The sequence below is a fragment of the Ursus arctos genome, unplaced genomic scaffold (assembly GCF_023065955.2).
Source record: "Ursus arctos isolate Adak ecotype North America unplaced genomic scaffold, UrsArc2.0 scaffold_19, whole genome shotgun sequence".
Classification (NCBI taxonomy): domain Eukaryota; kingdom Metazoa; phylum Chordata; class Mammalia; order Carnivora; family Ursidae; genus Ursus; species Ursus arctos.
Genome location: NW_026622863.1, coordinates 50667831 through 50686108, shown reverse-complemented (window position 1 = coordinate 50686108; position 18278 = coordinate 50667831). Strand labels below are relative to the sequence as shown.

The following is an 18278-nucleotide window of genomic DNA, read 5'->3' as shown; positions in this document are numbered from 1 at the left end:
CGAAATGGGGGTCGGAATTCAGGGGGAAGAAAATCCCTGAATGAGAAAAGCACCCTTTGAATGAGGAAGTTGGAACTAAGGATGATGAGGGATAGTGATGGAAATCGGGGGGCGGGATGTGGAACTGGAGGACACAGAAACTCGCAGGGATGGGGCTGGGAGGATGAAAATGCAGGAGATGGAACCGTAGGGGACGAAAAGCAAGGACGAAATTAGGGCGAACTAAAAAGAAGGAAACCTCAGGTGAGCAAGAGAACTCGGGAGGAGAGAAAAGAGATAGAAGGAGCTGGAGGGGTGGAACGGGGGGAGTAACTCCTGGAAGGGATAGAATTGGGGCGATGCAACTCAGAGGAGCGCGTTCAGAGCCCAGAGGCGTGGTCTTGGAATGGAAGGGCAGGGACAGAATCGAGGTGGAGGGCTACGAAAGGGGGCGGGACTAGAACATAAGAGGCGTGGTCCAACGAGAATGGGCGGGGCATAGCCACCGCCCGCCCCGCCCCCGACGCTGAGTCCAGCTACAGCCCCCAGGCAGCCAGCACACGCAGCCTCCTTCCCCCCGAGCGGAGCTGCGGGGCCGGCCGGGCCGGGGCGGACCCCGGGAACCCGGACGCGGCCGCCCGGGCCCGCGGGCGGGGGGATCGGCGGGGGGACCGGCGGCAGGGGCAGCCACCATGGAGTTCCGTCAGGAGGAGTTTCGGAAGCTAGCGGGTCGTGCCCTCGGGAGGCTGCACCGGTGAGCGTGGTGAGGGTACTGGGCGGGGAAGAGCCCGAGGGTCCGAGGAGGACGCACATTCCCACCTGGGCCTAGACGGACAGATGGACGGGCGATACCCGTGGATAGGGGTTCCACCCATCTGTCTGGTTTTCTCCCTCCTTTTTCGACAGTCCCCTCTCCCTGGTCCAGTCTCGTCCATCATTTCGTTAATTTTTCTGTGCCCCACCCCACCCCAGACTCTACCCTTTTTTCCCTGGGACTGCATATCTCCTTCTCTTTGGGTCTCTGGTCCCCTTCCCCACTTTTGGTCTCCGTTCTCTTATCTTCATCTGCCTCCTTTCTTCGGATCTCTGCCCGCTCTCTGAGTCTCTGCTGGCCTCTCTCTAGGTCTCTGACCCTTTCCTTTTGGGTGTCTGTCCCCCTCGCTCTGGGTTTTTCATCCCCCAGCCTGCGTGTCTCCATCTCCCCATGTCTTCTCAGTTTCCATCTCTCAGAGAGTTTAATCTGAAGCTAAAGCGGATTGGGGCCCATTGGTCCTTGTCCTTGAGGAGAGCTAAGCTGGGAGGAGAAGCCAGGGTATCCTGGGTCTCTGGGGGAGAAAGAAGTTGCAGGCCAAAAATGAGGCTCCTGGGGTACGACAGACTTCCCAAAGGATATAGGCTAGAGCTAAAAAGGACTTCCTTTCATCCAGGGAGATGACCCCAGTGACCTCAGTGTCCCCAGGGCAGTCTGGACACCTCCCCCCAGCCTCTCACCCCCAACCCCAGCCCTGGCTCCAAGTCAGAGAAATTACTCAGCTGCGGAGAAGCCTAAAAATATCTGGCTACGGTGCGGGGAGGAGATGGCCCCATCAGCACCATGCCCCTGCTGCCATTCCCTCGGACCCTGTCCCCTTGGCCCTGACCCTGTCTTTAGTTGACCCTCAGTCCATCTCCCTAGGCCGTGCAAGTCCTTCTCTAAGACAAACACTAGTCCTGCTCGCTGCAGGTCACTTCCTAGCTCCAAAGGTCCCCCGCCCTCTAGGAATTGGAGAGATGGGAATAAGGCTGGACAGAAGGGAGGGGGCAGGAGGATGGTGCAGTGGGGGGAGGGGGAGCTGAGATAACCTCACCCCTTCTTTTCCCAATCTTCCAGCCCCTCCCCACCCTTTTTCTCGCCTCCTTTCACGAGTTTCTCAAAATACATCAGTGAGAAGTCAGGAGAGGGAGAGAGACGTGCTGATGGAGGGGGCTGGAAGGGGGGTGGCGGCAGGAGGGATGTGTTCCTCAGGCCCCCTCCCTCAGTGCCTGCTTCTCAGCTTCTCGTCTGTGTCTGGGTTTCTCTCAGTCTGTCTGTGTCTTACCTTCATCTCTCTGAGCTGCCTTCTGAGGCCCTGCAGACCCCAGAGCTCAGAGCTCCCACCAGGACCCTCACCAAGGAGTTGGAGTTTGAGAAGAGCTCTGTGTCTGAACCCTGGGGTTGCCCCGTATTGGACATAACACCCTGATTCCATGTAATCCTTTAGACAAAGCTGGGGAAACTGAGGCTCAGTTCGAGAAGGGGGAGAAATCCACGGATAAGTACAAGTGCCATCATTCGAACCCAGGCCAGCCCCTCCCAAGCCGGGGATGGAGGCTGCAGTTTCCTCGAGATGAAATGAGTGATCCTAGAGTGGGTGGGGAACTCCCTCAGCCCAGGAAACAGACGGTAACCCAGAGCAACTTGGGGCAAGGACATGGGAGGAAGGGGAATGCAGGAGAGACAGGCGCCACGGTGCCTCCTTCCTGAGAGCCAGGCCTTGGATGGGGCGATGCCGGGGGCCAAGAAATGATCAGGGCCCCATCACTATTCTGGTGTGTGACCTCGGACATACTCCTTCTGCTTTCTGAACCTCCGTTTTTCCTTGATGTACAATGGGAAGAGAGTACCAAGGGACATAAGGGGACAGAGGCTTGGGGGAGCAGGGGAACGGACAGAGAACCCCAAAGAAGCAAAGACAGAGACCCAGAGAGGGGACTGCGACACCTTCTTCATTTCGGTGAACTGCTTCCTAAGCTCGGCTTCTCCTCATCAAGTCCTCAGACCTGGGTTTCAGGCACCCAGGGAGGGAAGAAGGCTCTCCCTCCAGGCTCTCCCCTGTCCTTTCTGGTCTGCCGGGGAAGTACTTGGGTCACGTCATCTCTGCGCCCCTACTCTCCTATCCTGAGATGATCAATATCACCTGGAGCTTCCCTGTCTGTAACCTCACACTCTATCCCTGCCCCCATTTTCTAGATGTGGGAGACCGAGCCCCCGCCACACCCCATTTAGAAAGCCTTGGTCAGAGATCGGACACGTTGGAGTATTAATGAGTATCAAATATCAGGGGTTGCAAGCACCTCAGGAGTGTCAGGGTCAAATAGCATCTGATAGGGGCCTGGGTCAAAGTCTAATTGTACTGGCAGGCACGTTCTGGGTCTCATTTCTCGTCCCTCCTGGGTTCTGTCCACTCCCCCAGGCTCTTCCTCCTACCCTCGTTTCTTAGCGCCCCCCCAACCTCCTGAAGTTCTAAGATGGGGAGGGTGGCTGTGTTCTCTCATCTCTTCCACCCGCCTCCCCCCAGACCGTCTGGCTGTTCTTTCCTCCCCCGTCCCAGTCTCCCTCGCCTCCATCTGTTCTAGCCCCTTCCTGGGATCCAGCCCGATCCCCTGGCTGCATACCCGTCTCAGAGAGGGGCCGCATCTCACAAATCACGTCCCCAGCTTGTCTCTCCTCAGTCCCCCGGTCTCTCCATCTTTCTCTCAACGTTCTGGGTCTCTGCATTTATAGCCTCTCTTTTGGGTTTCTGTCCCCACTGATGTTTGGGTCTCTGTCCCCCTCCATCTCTGAGTTTCTGTCCCCTTCCCTCTCGGGGGTCTCTGTTCTGTTCCCCCTTTTCTCTCTGGGTCTCTGTCCCTCTCTCTTTCCGGGTCTCTGTCCCTCCTTCTGTATCTCTGGCCCTTTTTGTTTCAGCCTCTGTCCCCCTCCCATCTCTGGCGCCCGCCTTTTGGGGGTCTTTGCACATCTGTCTCAGGGCACCTCTCTTTCCCAGCAGCCTCTCTCTGGGTGTGAGGCGGCTCTCCAAATACCCTATCCATCATCACAGACTCAATCCCGGTTCCAGAACGGGCGGGGGCGAGAGCCACGCTGGGGACTGAGCCAATCCCCCTACCAGGGCCATCTGTCCCTTGCCAGGACACCACCCGCCACTCCCCCCTCCCTACCCCCTAGCTGACAGCCTGAACTCAAGGTTCCTCCGGGATGTCTGGCTGGGCTGCTGGATTCCAGGGACCCTGACTTCTCCCCACCCCCAGGGAATGGGGTCCTGGTGTCTGAAGGGAGTCAGCTGGATGTCAGCCCCACACCTGGGGCCTGGAAGCAGGGAAGGGCAAGCCACTGGGGGCAGGGGAGGAGGGTGGTCGGTATATATAGCAGACGTGGCTGAGAAGCATCTGTTCTTTTGACACCTTTGCTGAAGCATCTCCTTAGCGCCTTTTGCTTCCTCAAATAGACTCATATCTGGGAGAGGGGGCTGGAGAGAGTCTCTGGGCCTCAGGGTGGGGGCTGGGGGCACAGGCTCTTGGATCACCAAGTGTAGTTTGGGGTCTAAAACTCCTGAGTTGAGAGATAAGAGGGCTGGGGGAAAAGGGGACTAAGGACCGCCACACCTGAGCCTGCAGGAGAAGGGGGCTGGCAGCGTGAATTCCTGGTCTGAAGGGGATGGAGAGAGGGGGTCCAGGTTTCTGGATCTTGGAGGGAGAAGGGAGCTAGGACCTGGACTCCTGGGGAAGGAGGGAGTGAGGGCTTAGGATCCTTAGGGTCTTAAAAGCAAGAGGTTTTGCCCTGGACTCCTGTGTCTTGGGGAAGAGGGGCCGGAGGCCTGGACTTACGAGTCTTCAACACTTGATGCCCCGCAGCCTTCTGGAGAAGCGACAGGAAGGTGCAGAGACGCTAGAGCTGAGTGCTGATGGGCGCCCGGTGACGACGCAGACCCGGGACCCGCCGGTGGTGGACTGCACCTGTTTCGGTCTCCCTCGCCGCTACATTATCGCCATCATGAGCGGTCTGGGCTTCTGCATCAGCTTTGGTATCCGCTGCAACCTGGGCGTGGCCATCGTCTCCATGGTCAACAACAGCACGACCCACCGCGGGGGCCACGTGGTGGTGCAGGTAGTTCAGGGGCGTGACTTGGCACGCTGGCCCACCTAGCCCTGCCCACTCCCGCTGATGACGTCACGTTCCTCCGGGCGGAGGAAGCCCAGGCCAAGCCCCTTCCAACCCCAGCCTGAGCAGCCCCGCCCATCTGTGCGCCCCCTTCCGCAGGCTCCCTTCTGCCTCAGGGTTCTCCCCTTCCTAAGCCCCGCCCCGATCTAAAGGAAGCCCCGCCCCTATTTATTCCAGCTCCCTGATTTCCAAATGCAGACTGTGCGCCAGCATGTTGCCCCCGCGCCGTTGTAGGCCCCCTAGGAATTTTGCTCCACCTGTCACCCATGCCTGTCCCAGTGTCACATCCTAATCCCAGTCCCAGTGCAGACTCCACCCTGAAGTTTGATCCTGGGTTTTCTGAAGTTCAGTCCCTGCTACATCCCACTTCATCATTTCTGGCCTTTACCTAAAGCCCGCCTCATCTCAGACTTTCTCCCTATTTTTCAAAAAATATTTTTTAAGTAAACTTTACACCCAACCTGGGGCTTCAGCTTACAACCCCGAGATCAAGAGTTGCATGCTCTATGGACTTAGCCAGCCAGGCGCCCCACTTTCTCCCTGTTTTAATTCCGGTGTAGGCCGTGCCCCTGCCTCAGGAAAAATTCCCGACTTCGGCACTGGCCTACCTCGCCCCTTTGGCTACTTCTTGTCCCTGACTAGACCCCACGCAGTCACTCCGCAAACAGTTCGTAGTTTGGTCAAGAGAAATAAGTGGAGACAGAGTCCCCACCCCACTGACGGGCCCCTATTCAGAGAAGGGGCACTGAAGCGGGCAGAGCGAGGCTTCGGGGCAGCGACAGGCCGCCTTGCTGGGGTAGTGCGCCTGGCAGCCTGGGCGAAAGGAATTGGGAGGACGGCATGAGCTCTGATTGGCAGATGTTTTGGCGCGAGAGGGGTCCTCGTTACTGATTGGCTGAGGGCCTAAATCTGTGCTGATTGGTGGAGGGGCAGAGCCTGGGGTCAGGGCGGCTGGTTTGACGTGCCTTTTGGCCCGCAGAAAGCTCAATTTAACTGGGATCCAGAGACTGTTGGCCTCATACACGGCTCCTTTTTCTGGGGCTACATTGTCACCCAGATTCCCGGAGGATTTATCTGCCAAAAATTCGCAGCCAACAGGTACAGGGCTGGGGTCTCAAGGTGGGCGGGAACGACTTAGAGGGTGTGGTAGCCTGGCATTTCGGGGCGGCCTGGGGAAATGGGCGGGGCCTGAGTTAGGGGCGGGGTCTTAGAAGAAGGCGGGGCTTGTGGTTGTGGAAGGTGAGAGTTGCAGGGAAGGTGGGGGCCGGAATTCTGGGGGGAACACAAGGCCTGGCCGGCTGTGGGCAGAAAGAGCAGAATCCTAGCTTTGGCGGGATAGCTGGGCCCTATTCTCGTACTGTGGACGCTTCCCCCCAGGGTTTTCGGCTTTGCGATTGTGGCGACATCCACTCTAAACATGCTGATCCCCTCGGCTGCCCGAGTCCATTATGGCTGTGTCATCTTCGTGAGGATCCTGCAGGGGTTGGTAGAGGTAAAGCCCTGCTCCATATGACCCTGTGCCTGTTCTCACTCCGCCTCTTCCCGTTGACTTTGGTTTTCTCCTTCCTAGGGGGTCACGTACCCTGCCTGTCACGGCATCTGGAGCAAGTGGGCCCCGCCCTTAGAGCGGAGTCGCTTGGCAACAACAGCTTTTTGCGGTGAGAGGAAGGGGCTAGGATCCAGACTTGCGGGTCAGCGGGGGAGGGACTCTGGCCTATATTTCTGTGTCCCCGGAAGGCAGGGGCTGGGAGGCCACATTCCCGGATCTGAGGATAGATAAGCCCGGTCTACATCTTGCGTCCTCCCCCTTAGGTTCCTATGCTGGGGCGGTGGTCGCGATGCCTCTCGCCGGGGTCCTGGTGCAGTACTCAGGATGGAGCTCTGTGTTCTACGTCTACGGTGAGGGACCCGGACGCCTGGGTCCGGGTGGCTCTGGGGCGGAGCAAGGCCGGTCATCACCTCGCTTCCATCCCCCTCCTGAACCTCCCCAGGCAGCTTCGGGATCTTTTGGTACCTGTTCTGGCTGCTCGTCTCCTATGAGTCCCCGGCTCTGCACCCCAGCATTTCGGAAGAGGAGCGCAAGTACATCGAGGACGCCATCGGCGAGAGCGCCAAACTCATGAACCCGGTCACGGTCAGGGCCCAAGCCTGTGGGGCGGAGGCGCGGTGGGGCAAGGAGAGATATTCAGGCAGGGAGGCAGGAGAAAAAGGGGGCTTCGAACTTCCACAGTGTTCCTCCGCAGTGGGTTCCTGTAGACGCTCAGAGGAGACAGGATGGGGAGGTGCAGTGGGCGGGGCTAGAGCCTAGGAGGCGGAGTTAAGGCGCGGGGAAGAAAGAATTAGCAGGTGCCGAGGGCAGGACTGGGTGGCGAGGTGGACAGAACCACTGTGGGGCGTGGTTAAGCCAGCAGAAACGGGATTTGAATATGCGGGGTTTGCTTAGACCTTGGGGGTGAGTGAGGCGAGAATTAGGGGGCATAATGGAATGGAAATAGACTCCTGGGCGCACATTTTTGAGTCCCTGAGGGTCGTCGTGGGGTCCGGACACCTGTGCACCTGAGGGGCACTGTAGAGTCGGAACACCTGCATCCCTGAAGTGTCACTGTGAGGCTAGGATGGTCCCCACAAGGACATGGTCAAGTTGGCGCCTCTGCGTCCCTGGAGGTTTTAGTGAGGTTGGGAAACCTGGGTCTCTGTGGGGCTATAATTGGGTCCTGAAGGGACACAGAGAGCGCCCAGCCCTGGTCTCTGTCTTAGCGGCCTCTCCTCTCCACACCCTCCCCCCACAGAAGTTTAACACACCCTGGCGGCGCTTCTTCACGTCCATGCCAGTCTATGCCATCATCGTGGCTAACTTCTGCCGCAGCTGGACGTTCTACCTGCTTCTTATCTCCCAGCCCGCCTACTTCGAGGAGGTGTTCGGCTTCGAGATCAGCAAGGTTGGGTCCAGGAAGGAAAGGCAGGGGGCGCAGCGGGGGGAGACGGAGCAGCAGGGCCTGGATCCCAAGAGGTTGAAACAAGGGGTAGGGAGGAGCCAAAGGTGCACGAAGCGGGTGGAGATGCCGGGCCAGCCGCCCCTGAGGCCTCGCTCTGTACGGTCGCTCGTGCAGGTGGGCTTGGTGTCAGCGTTGCCCCACTTGGTCATGACCATCATCGTGCCCATCGGGGGCCAGATCGCGGACTTCCTGAGGAGCCGCCGAATCATGTCCACCACGAACGTGCGCAAGTTGATGAATTGTGGAGGTGAGTGGGGCGGGGCCCTGCGGCGCGTCTGGGACAGCCCGGGCGGGGCGGGACCCCGGGAGGATGGAGGTGGGGTCAGGGGCGTGTCCAAAAAGGCGGAGCCGGGGTGAGGCCGAGCGTGGATGAAACAGACTCTCCGGCCTCTCGAGGCCGAGCGTGGATGAAACAGACTCTCCGGCCTCTCGAGGCCTACCGGGTGGAAGCGCAAGGCGGGTGTGACTAGCCCGGCGAAGCACCGGCGAGACCAAATTGGGTCTGGCAGGGCGGGGCCTACACGGGCCTGGGCGGAGCAGGACGGGAACTAGGTGGTCAAGAGGGGCTATGCGTGGGGGACCCGGACAGACGAGGTCTGGGTGGCTTGCTGCCTAATGAGTGAGAACCGAGGGAAGGTGGGGTGGTGCACGGGTGGGGATCCGACCCTGCGTTTTCAGGGCGCGGCCTAGTCGGGAATGGGGCCATGGACGGCCCAGCGGGACCGTGGTGGCTGTAGTGCGCGCGGTCAAAGACGTTAGGGAGGTGAGGGTTTGGGTTAGGGCGGGCGCGGGCGGAATGCAGGACAAGGCAAGCTGAACGCGCACAAAGCCAGGGACAGGCATGGAGGTGGGGGCTGCGGCGGTGGGAGGCGGGCTGGAGAGGCGGTGTGGGGAGGCCGACGCTCAGATGAGTCGGCCCTCCGGCCCTCCGTAGGCTTCGGCATGGAAGCCACGCTGCTGCTGGTGGTGGGCTACTCGCACTCCAAGGGCGTGGCCATCTCCTTCCTGGTCCTCGCCGTGGGCTTCAGCGGCTTCGCCATCTCTGGTGAGAACCGCGGATCCGCAGCTTGGCGGACTCGGGACAGCTCTGTAGGGAACTTCCTGGCTCAGGAGGGGGACCTCGCAGCTTCTCAGGAGGTGGCCAGGAAAGAGCGGGAGGGGCGGAGGAGGTGGCGATGGGAGGAGGAGCGGCTCAGCAGGAGTCACCCGAGTGAGGTTCAGTCGGGAGTGACGCCTTCTGGCTTGCCTCGCCAGGGTTCAACGTGAACCACCTGGACATCGCCCCGCGCTACGCCAGCATCCTCATGGGCATCTCCAACGGCGTGGGCACGTTGTCAGGCATGGTGTGCCCCATCATCGTGGGTGCCATGACCAAGCACAAGGTCCGTGCGCCGGCCCTGACCCGCTCGCCCTCCCAGTTTGTGTATGGGGCCTTCCTGACGGGCTTCACCCTCGCTGGGCTCCATCCCTGCCCTCTCCTGGTCTCTTAACGCTTCCCGCTGGGTCTCCGTCTCCCTTTCTCTGCTCTCAGGTTCTCTCTCCACCTTCTGTTTCTGTCTTCTGACCTCACCTCCCCCTTGTCCCCCCACAGACTCGGGAGGAGTGGCAGTATGTATTCCTAATTGCCTCCCTGGTGCACTATGGGGGTGTCATCTTCTACGGGGTCTTCGCTTCCGGGGAGAAGCAGCCGTGGGCAGAGCCTGAGGAGATGAGCGAAGAGAAGTGTGGCTTCGTTGGCCATGACCAGCTGGCTGGCAGTGACGAAAGCGAAATGGAGGATGAGGCTGAACCCCCCGGGGCTCCTCCCGCCCCCCCTCCTTCCTATGGGGCCACACACAGCACAGTTCAGCCCCCAAGACCCCCACCCCCTGTCCGGGACTACTGACTGTGTGCCTCCCACTGAATGGCAGTTTCCAGGACCTCCATTCCACACATCACTGGCCTGAGTGACTGTCAAGGAACCCCAGTTCTCTCTGTCCTGCTGCAGGCCTAAGAAGCACTCGCCCTCTTCCCCAGTGCTGTCAAGTCCTCTCCCCTTCCCGATCTCGCCTCTCAGGGGTAGTGAAGCTGCAGACTGGCAGTTTCAAGGATACCCAAATTCTCCTACAGGTTTTCCTTCTCCACTTGTTCTGCCTCAGTGGTTTCAAATCTCTCCTTTCAGGGCTTTATTTGAATGGACAGTTCAATCTTTTACTCTCTCTTGTGGTTTTGAGGCACCCTTCCCCCGCCCTCTCCTTTAACCCCTGGGATTCTCGGGGTAACCCCCCCCCCCCAGACTACTCAGCCTTCCTCGCCTTTTAGAAACATTCAAGGTCTTCCTCTAGAAGTTACAGATCTCTCCCGATTCCATTTTGCATTTTCCAGGTTGGATTAACCAAACGCCCATCCCCGCCATTCTGTGGATCGATTCTCACCAGCGTTTCTGAGGGAGAATGGCGGTTTCAGGCCCCCTCCCCCCCCGCACCCCTCCCTCCACCAGCAGGTTCTGCTGAAGCACCAAATTCCCCAAGACCCTCTCCCTAGCTTAGCACAATGTCTAGGGAAGCAAGATGGCAGTTTTAACACTTTGCCTCTCTCCACCCCCATGCACTTTCTCTGACACGTTTTCAGGTCTAAATAGTGGCTGCTCAAGTCCATCAACTCAATGGCGTGAAGCCACCATCATTGAACTTCCCCACGGTGGTTTCAAGATGCCCCTCTTCCCCCTAATTCCTTGCACTTTATTCTCCTGGGTGGTTTCGAACTACTCTTGTTTTCTCAGTGGCCATTTGTTGTGTCCCTCAGGGGCTAAACGACTCAAAATCTGGGATCCTTCCTCTCTCAGACTCCCCTCTTTCGGCTTAGAATTTGGGGACTATATGCAGGAGGAGTCACAGAATCCCAGGAAAGGGAATGGGGCTGGGGGAGAGGGGTGATTTCCCCAGAGCAGGGTTGTGTCTTTGTGTCTCTGTCTCTGTGACTGTAAACCCTGCCCTGCCTCACTCCCAATAAAATGCTTTGGTGTACACACTCCGTCGTCATTGGCGGTGGCGGTCACGGGAGCCTGGGCCCCCAGCTCCTTCCTCCCTCAGACCCAGAATCCGAGGGCCCCAGCCCCCTCCTTCCCAGGAAGCAGGCCAGAGTAGGGGTCTAGCCCGTGGGAACACTTGATTTATTCGGCCTCAGACGGTGTTCTCCGGTCACAGCGAAAGCATCTCGTGTGTTGGACCTCCTACCCAAGAGAACTACTATTCAGCAAAGCGTGCCTGGAGGACAGGACCTCTGGGTCCTTCCTCCGTCTGGGGATGGCGCGGGTCTGGCAGGACGCGAGTGGGGCTCACACGAAATTGTTGGGGAGCGTGGCGGGAGAGAGTGGCTCCAGGCTCTGGGGGCGGTTCCCGCGGGGCGGCGGGGGCAGCTTGGGCGGCAGCGGGGGGGTGGGCGGCGGCTGTTTGGTGGCGATGTGTGAAGGGACCCAGGCATCCGGGGCATAAAAGTAGAGGTTGTAGGGGTCCTTCGGGGCTTCCAAATGCATAACTGTGGGAGCAAAGGGGCGAGGTCATCACTAGGCGGACAGGGGGCCTGTCCCCTCTGCTGCGCCGCTGGCCAAAGAGGAGGCGGGAAAGAGGATTCCGACTGTTCTTTGGAACTGGGTTTTCAAATTAAAGGGCGGAGCCCCCAGAATAAAAGAGGGGGCGTGGCGTCGGCGCAGCAGGTCGGGGCCTGCAGTGAAGAGGGCGGGGAATTCAGGGCTCCAAGGGGAGGTGGAAGGGGCGGGGCTGGGGGGGGGGGACCGGCGGCTCCCAGCCTGTTGCAATTCCCAGCTGGGCTGGGGACGGCGCTGGACGTGTGTCCGGGGGAATTTCGGAGAACTGGGGGGCAGGATCATGGAGGCGTCGGGGTTTCTATTGGCCTTGGGTGGGGACCTGTACTTTTTGGCAGGGCGCCCTAAAGTGCCAGGCGAAACCGGGTTAAGGACGCGCATTCATTCAAAGAGAGGGACGCTGTGAGGGTCGCTCACCCGGTTCATCTCCGTCGTTTGGAAGCCTGTGGTGTGCGAAGGGCCGGTGTCGAGCCGCCCGGCGGTAGAGACACCACAGCAGCAGGAAAATGCCAATCAGCAGTCCGGTCCCCGCGAGGAAGAGGCAGAGGGCCCCGCCCGCCGCGCCCCGGGGGCGCCGCACCAGGGTCACACCTGAAGGACGAGGGCCCAGGGACTGAGCAATCTAAACTCCCAGCCCCTAGTTCCCGAGACCCAGGAGTCCCGGCCCCCATCTCCCTCCACTCTCAGACTCCACATACCAGCCCTCAGCCTCCTCCCGCCTCAGACTCAGGAGCGGGGTCCCCAGCCCGCCCTCCCCGAGACCCAGGAGTCCCGGCCCCCAGCCCCCTTCTCCCTCAGGCCCAGGAGTCCGGTCTTGGCCCCTCACCGGTCTTCTCCACTCGTTCCACCACGATGATAGTGCTGACTCTCTCACCTCGGCTGCGCCGCTGGGGGGCCCGCGGAGTGGCAGGGGCCGGCTGACTGGGGGAACCCAGAGGAGCAGGGGGGCCTGCAATCCGGGCTGAGGGAAGAAGGGCATCAGGCCCTTTAAGGCTAGAGTTCTGGGAGGCTTTCAGCTCAACTGTCCCAGGAGAAACTGAGGTAGGCAATTTAAGGGAGTCAGGCTGGGTCACTGCAGGGGTTTCTGGTTTGGGACTCAGAGATAGCTCATTTAGGGCAGTAGCTTTGTCCTTGAAAGGTCTAGTAGTTTCTGGGTGAGGACTGGCAGAGATCTCAGGGTCAGAGGTCATGGGGTTCTCTGTTGCATCTTGGGACTGGGTTGTGGGAGATTCTGTTTGGGGAATTTCAGTGGGGCTGGGGTTGTGAGTCACATGGGATTCTGGGTGGGGGGTTTCAGTAGAGTCAGGATGGGCCATCTGGAAGAATTCAGAGTTTGGGGTTTCAGTGGTGTCAGGATTATGGGTTTCTGCTAATTTGGGGTGAAGAGTCTTGGTGGGGTCAGGATGTGGGGTCTCAGGGACTTCTGCATGTGAGATTTCGGTGGAGTTAAGTTTGGGAATCTCTGGGGATTCTTGGTGTGGAGTTTGGGTAGGGTCAGGGCTTGGGGTCTCAGGAAATTCTGGGTGTGAGGTTTTGGAGGGATTAGGTTTGAGGGTCTCAGGGGATTCTGGGTGTGGAATATCAGTTAGGTCAGGTTTGGGGGTCTCAGAAGGTTCTGGACCTATCATTTTGGAGAGGTTAATTTTTGGGGTCTCCAGAGAGTCTGCTATTGAAGTGTTGAGCGAGTCAGATTTAGGGCTCTCAGGAGACTCTGGGTGTGGGGTTTCTTGGAGGTCATGGTTGGTCGTCTCAGTGAAGTCAAGGCGGGAGGGCTCAGGGGAAACTGCATGAGGTGATTTGGAGGGCTCGAGATAAGCAGTCGCAGGGGAGTCTGGGTTAGGCAGGTCACGAGTGGAATTCTCAGAAGCAGGAGAGGAGGTCTGAGAAGGGTGGCCCAACTTTGGGAAGTCGGAGGCTGTAAGCGGCGAGGCCGAAGGGTGAGCCTTGGAACCCAGCCGGGCGAGGAGGAAGACGAGGAGGAAGAGGATCGGGCTGAGGGATTTCATAGCTCTGGGAGACGCCTATAGCTGCGGGGGAGCGGGAAGGAAGGGGTTAAGGTTGGAAGCCTCCCGGGAACCCCTGCCCACTCCCGGAGGCCACGCCCACCGGTCCCCAGGTGGCCCCAAATCCTGCCCAGCTTGGCGCCCGGGAAAAGAGGGGAAACCAGCTGCAAGTCCCTGAAGGCTGTGGGGCTGTAGCCACCGTAGCTAAGGGAGACTGAGGCGCGGGGCTTCTTGGGAGTCGTAGTTAATTTCCTTATCTCTTTCCCCGAGGGGGTCCCAGAAAAATTGGGAGAGACCTCAGACCTCTCCAGGCCCTCAGACCTCCTTGACTTCTATTTCAGAGGGTGTAGAGCTCCAAGGGGACACAGGAGCCCTTCTTCTCCGAGGGTTCTGGGGACACCTTCACTGCACAGTTGTTTACACTAGAGGAGGCTCAGAAGGAGTGGCTGTGGGCTGGGGGCCCCTAGATCTGAGGGAGGAGGGAGACTCCTGGGACCTGGGCAAGAAGGCTGCTGGGGGTTCACCTCAGTTTCCGGAGGGTGGAGGGCACTGTGGGTCTAAAGTCCTGGTTCCTTAGAGAAGAGAGGCCCGAAGTTTCAGATGCCTAGAATTTTTAAGGAGCAAGCTTAGGGGGGTTGGACTACAGGGGAGAAAGGAGACAGGAGTCTTGAACTTTAGGGGACTGTGAACTCCGAGTCTTGGGCCCTCAGTAGATAGGGGTGTAAGGTTCTGGATTCCCCAGCCTGCCCAGAAAGCTGTAGGGCAGGACTCTGGTCCCTCTGTTTATTGAGGATGGAGCTGAGATGCCAGGCTCTCAGGATTGGTCTGGGCAGAGACACCTAGGTCTGTGCTCAGATGGAGGTGGGGGTGGCAGATACCTGGGTAGGACACGGTTACTTGGGGCCTGGGGTCTCTTACCTGCTCAGTGAGGTCCAAGATAACAGTGGTGAGCAGAGCTGGACGCAGAGATCGGTGAATGCTGCAGAATGGCTCTGGGAGGGGCAGCAGGAGGTAGGGTCCCAGGGGTGCAGGTTGACGCACCTGACCCCCTCCCTGGGGATCCTGGGAGCCTGGCTACAGGCTTGTGCTCTTAAAGGGACAGAGATAAAGAACATCATCTCTGGAATAGGGAAGGGAGTTAGGGACTGGATCATCTATCTGGTGGAGGGATGTGGCCCAACCAAGCTATCTTTTCTTTGAAACCAGGGGTCCAAGGGTGTCTGGGTGGCTCAGTTAGTTAAGCATCTGCCTTTGGCTTGAGTCATGATTCCGGGGTCCTGGGATCGAGCTCCAAGTCTTGCTTGTGCTCTCTCTCTCTCTCTCTCTGTCAAATAAATAAATAAAATCTTAGGAAGAAAGAAAGAAAGAAAGAAAGAAAGAAAGAAAGAAAGAAAGAAAGAAAGGGCAAGCAACCAGGGGTCTAGGCCATCTGCCATCTCCTACATGCAAGCCCAAGGGTCTAGATCCCTGGTGCCCTCTTACCTGAAGACCCAGGAGTCTGGGCCTCCAGGTCCCTCCCCTCAGATCCAGTAATCCAGGTTCCCAGGCTTCTCTTCTCTGGGGAACTAGGAGCCCAGGGTCCCATGTCTTGCCAGTCAGATACCCAGATTGCTCCTGCCCTTTGGGATTTCCTAACCTTGGCCTACCTCCCCTCACTGTGTAGAGAGCACCCGCTTAAGAGCCAGTGTGAGAGGACTGGTCCTTTACAATACCCCCAAACTCCTCCCTGGGAAGGCTTAGGCCCATGCACAGGGTAGCTCGGGGGCCCTGGTCTGTCTTTCCCCTCTTTGCAGTTTTGCCTGTCACTTTACCTGCCTTCACGCCCCCCCCCAATACCATTTGCTTTCTGCTGCCTTTCCCCCCTCCATTTCTCATTCTATCTTTTTGGTTCTCTGCTGCCTGGATTTATCTCTGGACATCTCTGTGCTGGCTGGCTGTCCTTCTATCTCCTGTCTTTCTCAGAGCCTCCTCCCTCCATCTCCAGCTGGCTCTTTGTCTTCTTCCCCCCCCACCCCTTCCTTCCTCTTCTTTCCTTCTTCCTCTGTTGTTCTCTATCTTCCCCTCAACCCTTTCCTTTGTCACTCTGTCTTTGTCCTTCCCTCTCATGGTTACTTCATCTATGTGTCTCTGCTTCTCCCCATCAGTCCCTCCTCTGTTGCTTTCCCTGTCTCTTTCTGTGTCTCTGGCTTCTGCTCTGATGGTCCCTCTGCCGGTCTCTATTTTTATCTTTCTGACACACCTCCTGTGTCCACTTCTCCGTCTGTCTGTCTCTCCCCCTCCTGCGTCCCCTCAGGTCCCAGCTCCTGGTCCCAATTAGTTGGTGGCTGCCGAGGCAGAAGCAGGGCCCCCACTCCTGGCTCCTCATTACCGCTGGCGGCTCCTAATGAGCCTTGGGGGGGGGGGCTGACCCGTGCCCCCAGCCCCCTGGTCTGCGTCACTGCCCGCTGCGGGGGCTGTGGAGGCGATATAAGGGGGCTGCAGCCTGGCTGTCCAAGCCCACTGCGCGGTAGCGGGCCCTGCCAACGGGCGCAGGAGGTGGGTGGGTGGTGGGGTCCGGGGTTCTGGGCCAGGACGTGGGCCTCACTGAGCTCTTCCCTGTCTCTCCACAGGTGATGGAGACCCGCCAGGTGCCCAGGAGCCCCCGGGTGCGGCTGCTGCTGCTGCTCCTGCTGCTTGTGCCCTGGGGCGACCGCACAGCCTCCGGAGTCGCCCTGCCCCCCGCCGGGGTCCTCAGGTACGTGCGGCGCCCCGGACACCCAGAGAGAGGCGGGATTCGCAGAGGTGGGAATAGACCCAAAGAGAAAGGGGCACAGAGACCCGAGAGAGAGGAGGACGGAGACCAGGGATGGAGAGAGGTGGAGTGTGGGCAGGGAATCAGCACGAGGAACAGACACAAGAAGATTCTGAACGGCGTTGAGAGATTTGGAACGAGCTGAAGCAGAGCGAATTCGTTCCCTGAGCAAAGTTTATTGGGTTCTTAGTGTGTGGCAGGCCGGGCGCTGAGCGCTGGGGGTGGACACAGGCATCGGACTCGGTCTCCGTACTCAGGGAGCTTCGAGCCCGGGGAACAGACAGAGACCCGTCGAGAGGGAGACGGGGACAGAGGACAGACGCTGAGCCAGTCCACAGACTGTGCAGGGACGGGGCTTCGAATTAGACCGCGGGGGATACAGGTGGCGGCGGGGGGCGGGGCGGGACCCGCGGTAACCGCCTCTCTTGGTCTCCTCGTAGCCTCCGCTCCCCCGGCCGGGCCTGGGCGGGACCGGCCACCCCGCTGTCGCGGCGGAGCCTGGCGCTGGCGGACGACGCGGCCTTCCGGGAGCGCGCGCGGCTGCTGGCCGCTCTCGAGCGCCGCCACTGGCTGAACTCGTACATGCACAAGCTGCTGGTGCTGGACGCGCGCTGAGCGCCGCGCCCGCCCGCCCCACTTGAATAAAGATCCTGCAGAGCGCCCGGGTCTGCGCCTCCTTCCTGTGCCCGGGGGTGTGTGTGCGGCGTACGCGGGCGGGGCTTGCGTCGCTACTCCGGCGTATCTCGTCCCCTCAGTCCTCTCTTTCTTTTCTCTCCCCCCCTTTATTTCCCAATCATCTTTCCCTCCCTCCACTCCTATTCTCTCTCTGCATTTCTGCTCTTTCCTCCCTCCATACCCCAGCTCGGTCCCCTCCTCTTGCTCTGTGCCTCTGTCCCTCCCCACCCGCATCTCTGCTCCCACCCCACCTGCGGATGTCCGCCCTCCTCTGTGGGTTTCTGTCCCCTTTTCTGGTTCCCTGCAACCTACCAGGTCTCTGTTTCCCTGAGTCTCTGTCCCCTTCTCTAGGTTTCTGTCCTTCTCTGGGTGTCTGTTCACCATCTCTCAGAGTCTCTGTACTTCTATCTCTTTCCATCCTCCTGGCTTCCTAACCCTCTGCCTTCTCTCTCTACTCTTCTTTCAGCCTCTATAACTCTTCCTTCCACTCCCAATCGGTTTCTTTCTTTTCTTTTCTTTCTTTCTTCTTTCTTTCTTTCTTTCTTTCTTTCTTTCTTTCTTTCTTTCTCTTTCTTTCTCTCTCTCTCTCTCTCTCTCTCTCTTTCTTTCTTTCTTTCTTTCTTGATTCCCTCTTTTCTTTCTTCTGTCGTTTCCCTCTCTCCCTCTTCCAGCTCTCATGTTCCCCGAATTTCGCCGTTTCCGCTCTCTCCTCACTTCCCGACTTCTCTCTGGGCGCAGTGGAAAGATGGGGGGGGGGTTGCCTCTAGGGCGAGATGTACCTGCCATTCAAGACCAGGTTCCCCAAAACCTAGCTGTGTGGTATTGGGAAGGGCTGCTTAACCTCTGAGCCTTTTTTACTCATCTGACGATAAACCGAGATACACCATGAGACTTCTTCACAGCTCCCGCGAAGCAAAACGCTTTTGTTAGAAAAGGGTTTCCGCCTCTCTAGCAGCAGCCTCCAGAAGTTTGTTCAGGGTTTTCTGACTGCTCCCTTCCCGGGAGACCGTTGGGGCGGGAGGAGAGGACAGAGAGAACCAGGCATCAGGCTCCCGGAGGCACAGGGCTGGGGCACAGGTGAAGCGAAGAAGCAGCCAATCAGAACCGGTCTCTGTTTCTATCTCTGTCTCTCTCTCGCTGGCGGCTGCCGCCAGCCCTTCAGTCCCAACGCTCAGTGGTGACCATGGCAACCCACTCCGAGGGGTAGGCAGAGGGCTCTAAGGAGCGCGCCCTGGCCGCGGCTCGTGCGGATCGCGCGCTGATTGGTCTAGAGAAGGGGGCGGGGTGGGGCTCG

At 59.0% G+C, this 18278-nt stretch overlaps 3 protein-coding genes across 3 annotated transcripts; 2 read left to right on the top strand and 1 right to left on the bottom strand.

Annotated features, from left to right (window-relative positions):
* Positions 1 to 671: 671 nt before the first annotated feature.
* SLC17A7 (solute carrier family 17 member 7) lies at positions 672 to 10935 on the top strand. The gene is made up of 12 exons (XM_026481839.4): positions 672 to 733; positions 4630 to 4882; positions 5916 to 6034; positions 6314 to 6428; positions 6507 to 6594; positions 6749 to 6835; positions 6928 to 7070; positions 7726 to 7875; positions 8047 to 8179; positions 8867 to 8977; positions 9187 to 9314; positions 9524 to 10935. Exons 1-12 carry the CDS (start codon positions 672 to 674, stop codon positions 9815 to 9817), a joined length of 1683 nt encoding a protein of 560 aa, XP_026337624.1. The 3' UTR covers positions 9818 to 10935.
* Positions 10936 to 11248: 313 nt separating this feature from the next.
* GFY (golgi associated olfactory signaling regulator) lies at positions 11249 to 13521 on the bottom strand. Its single transcript, XM_026481771.2, has 3 exons — positions 12342 to 13521; positions 11933 to 12106; positions 11249 to 11448 (listed from the first exon to the last, which is right to left on the bottom strand). The coding sequence occupies exons 1-3, from the start codon at positions 13519 to 13521 to the stop codon at positions 11249 to 11251; spliced, it is 1554 nt and encodes a 517-aa protein (XP_026337556.1).
* Positions 13522 to 16130: 2609 nt separating this feature from the next.
* Positions 16131 to 16924, top strand: PTH2 (parathyroid hormone 2). Its single transcript, XM_026481735.1, has 2 exons — positions 16131 to 16252; positions 16750 to 16924. The coding sequence occupies exons 1-2, from the start codon at positions 16131 to 16133 to the stop codon at positions 16922 to 16924; spliced, it is 297 nt and encodes a 98-aa protein (XP_026337520.1).
* The last annotated feature ends 1354 nt before the right edge of the window (positions 16925 to 18278 follow it).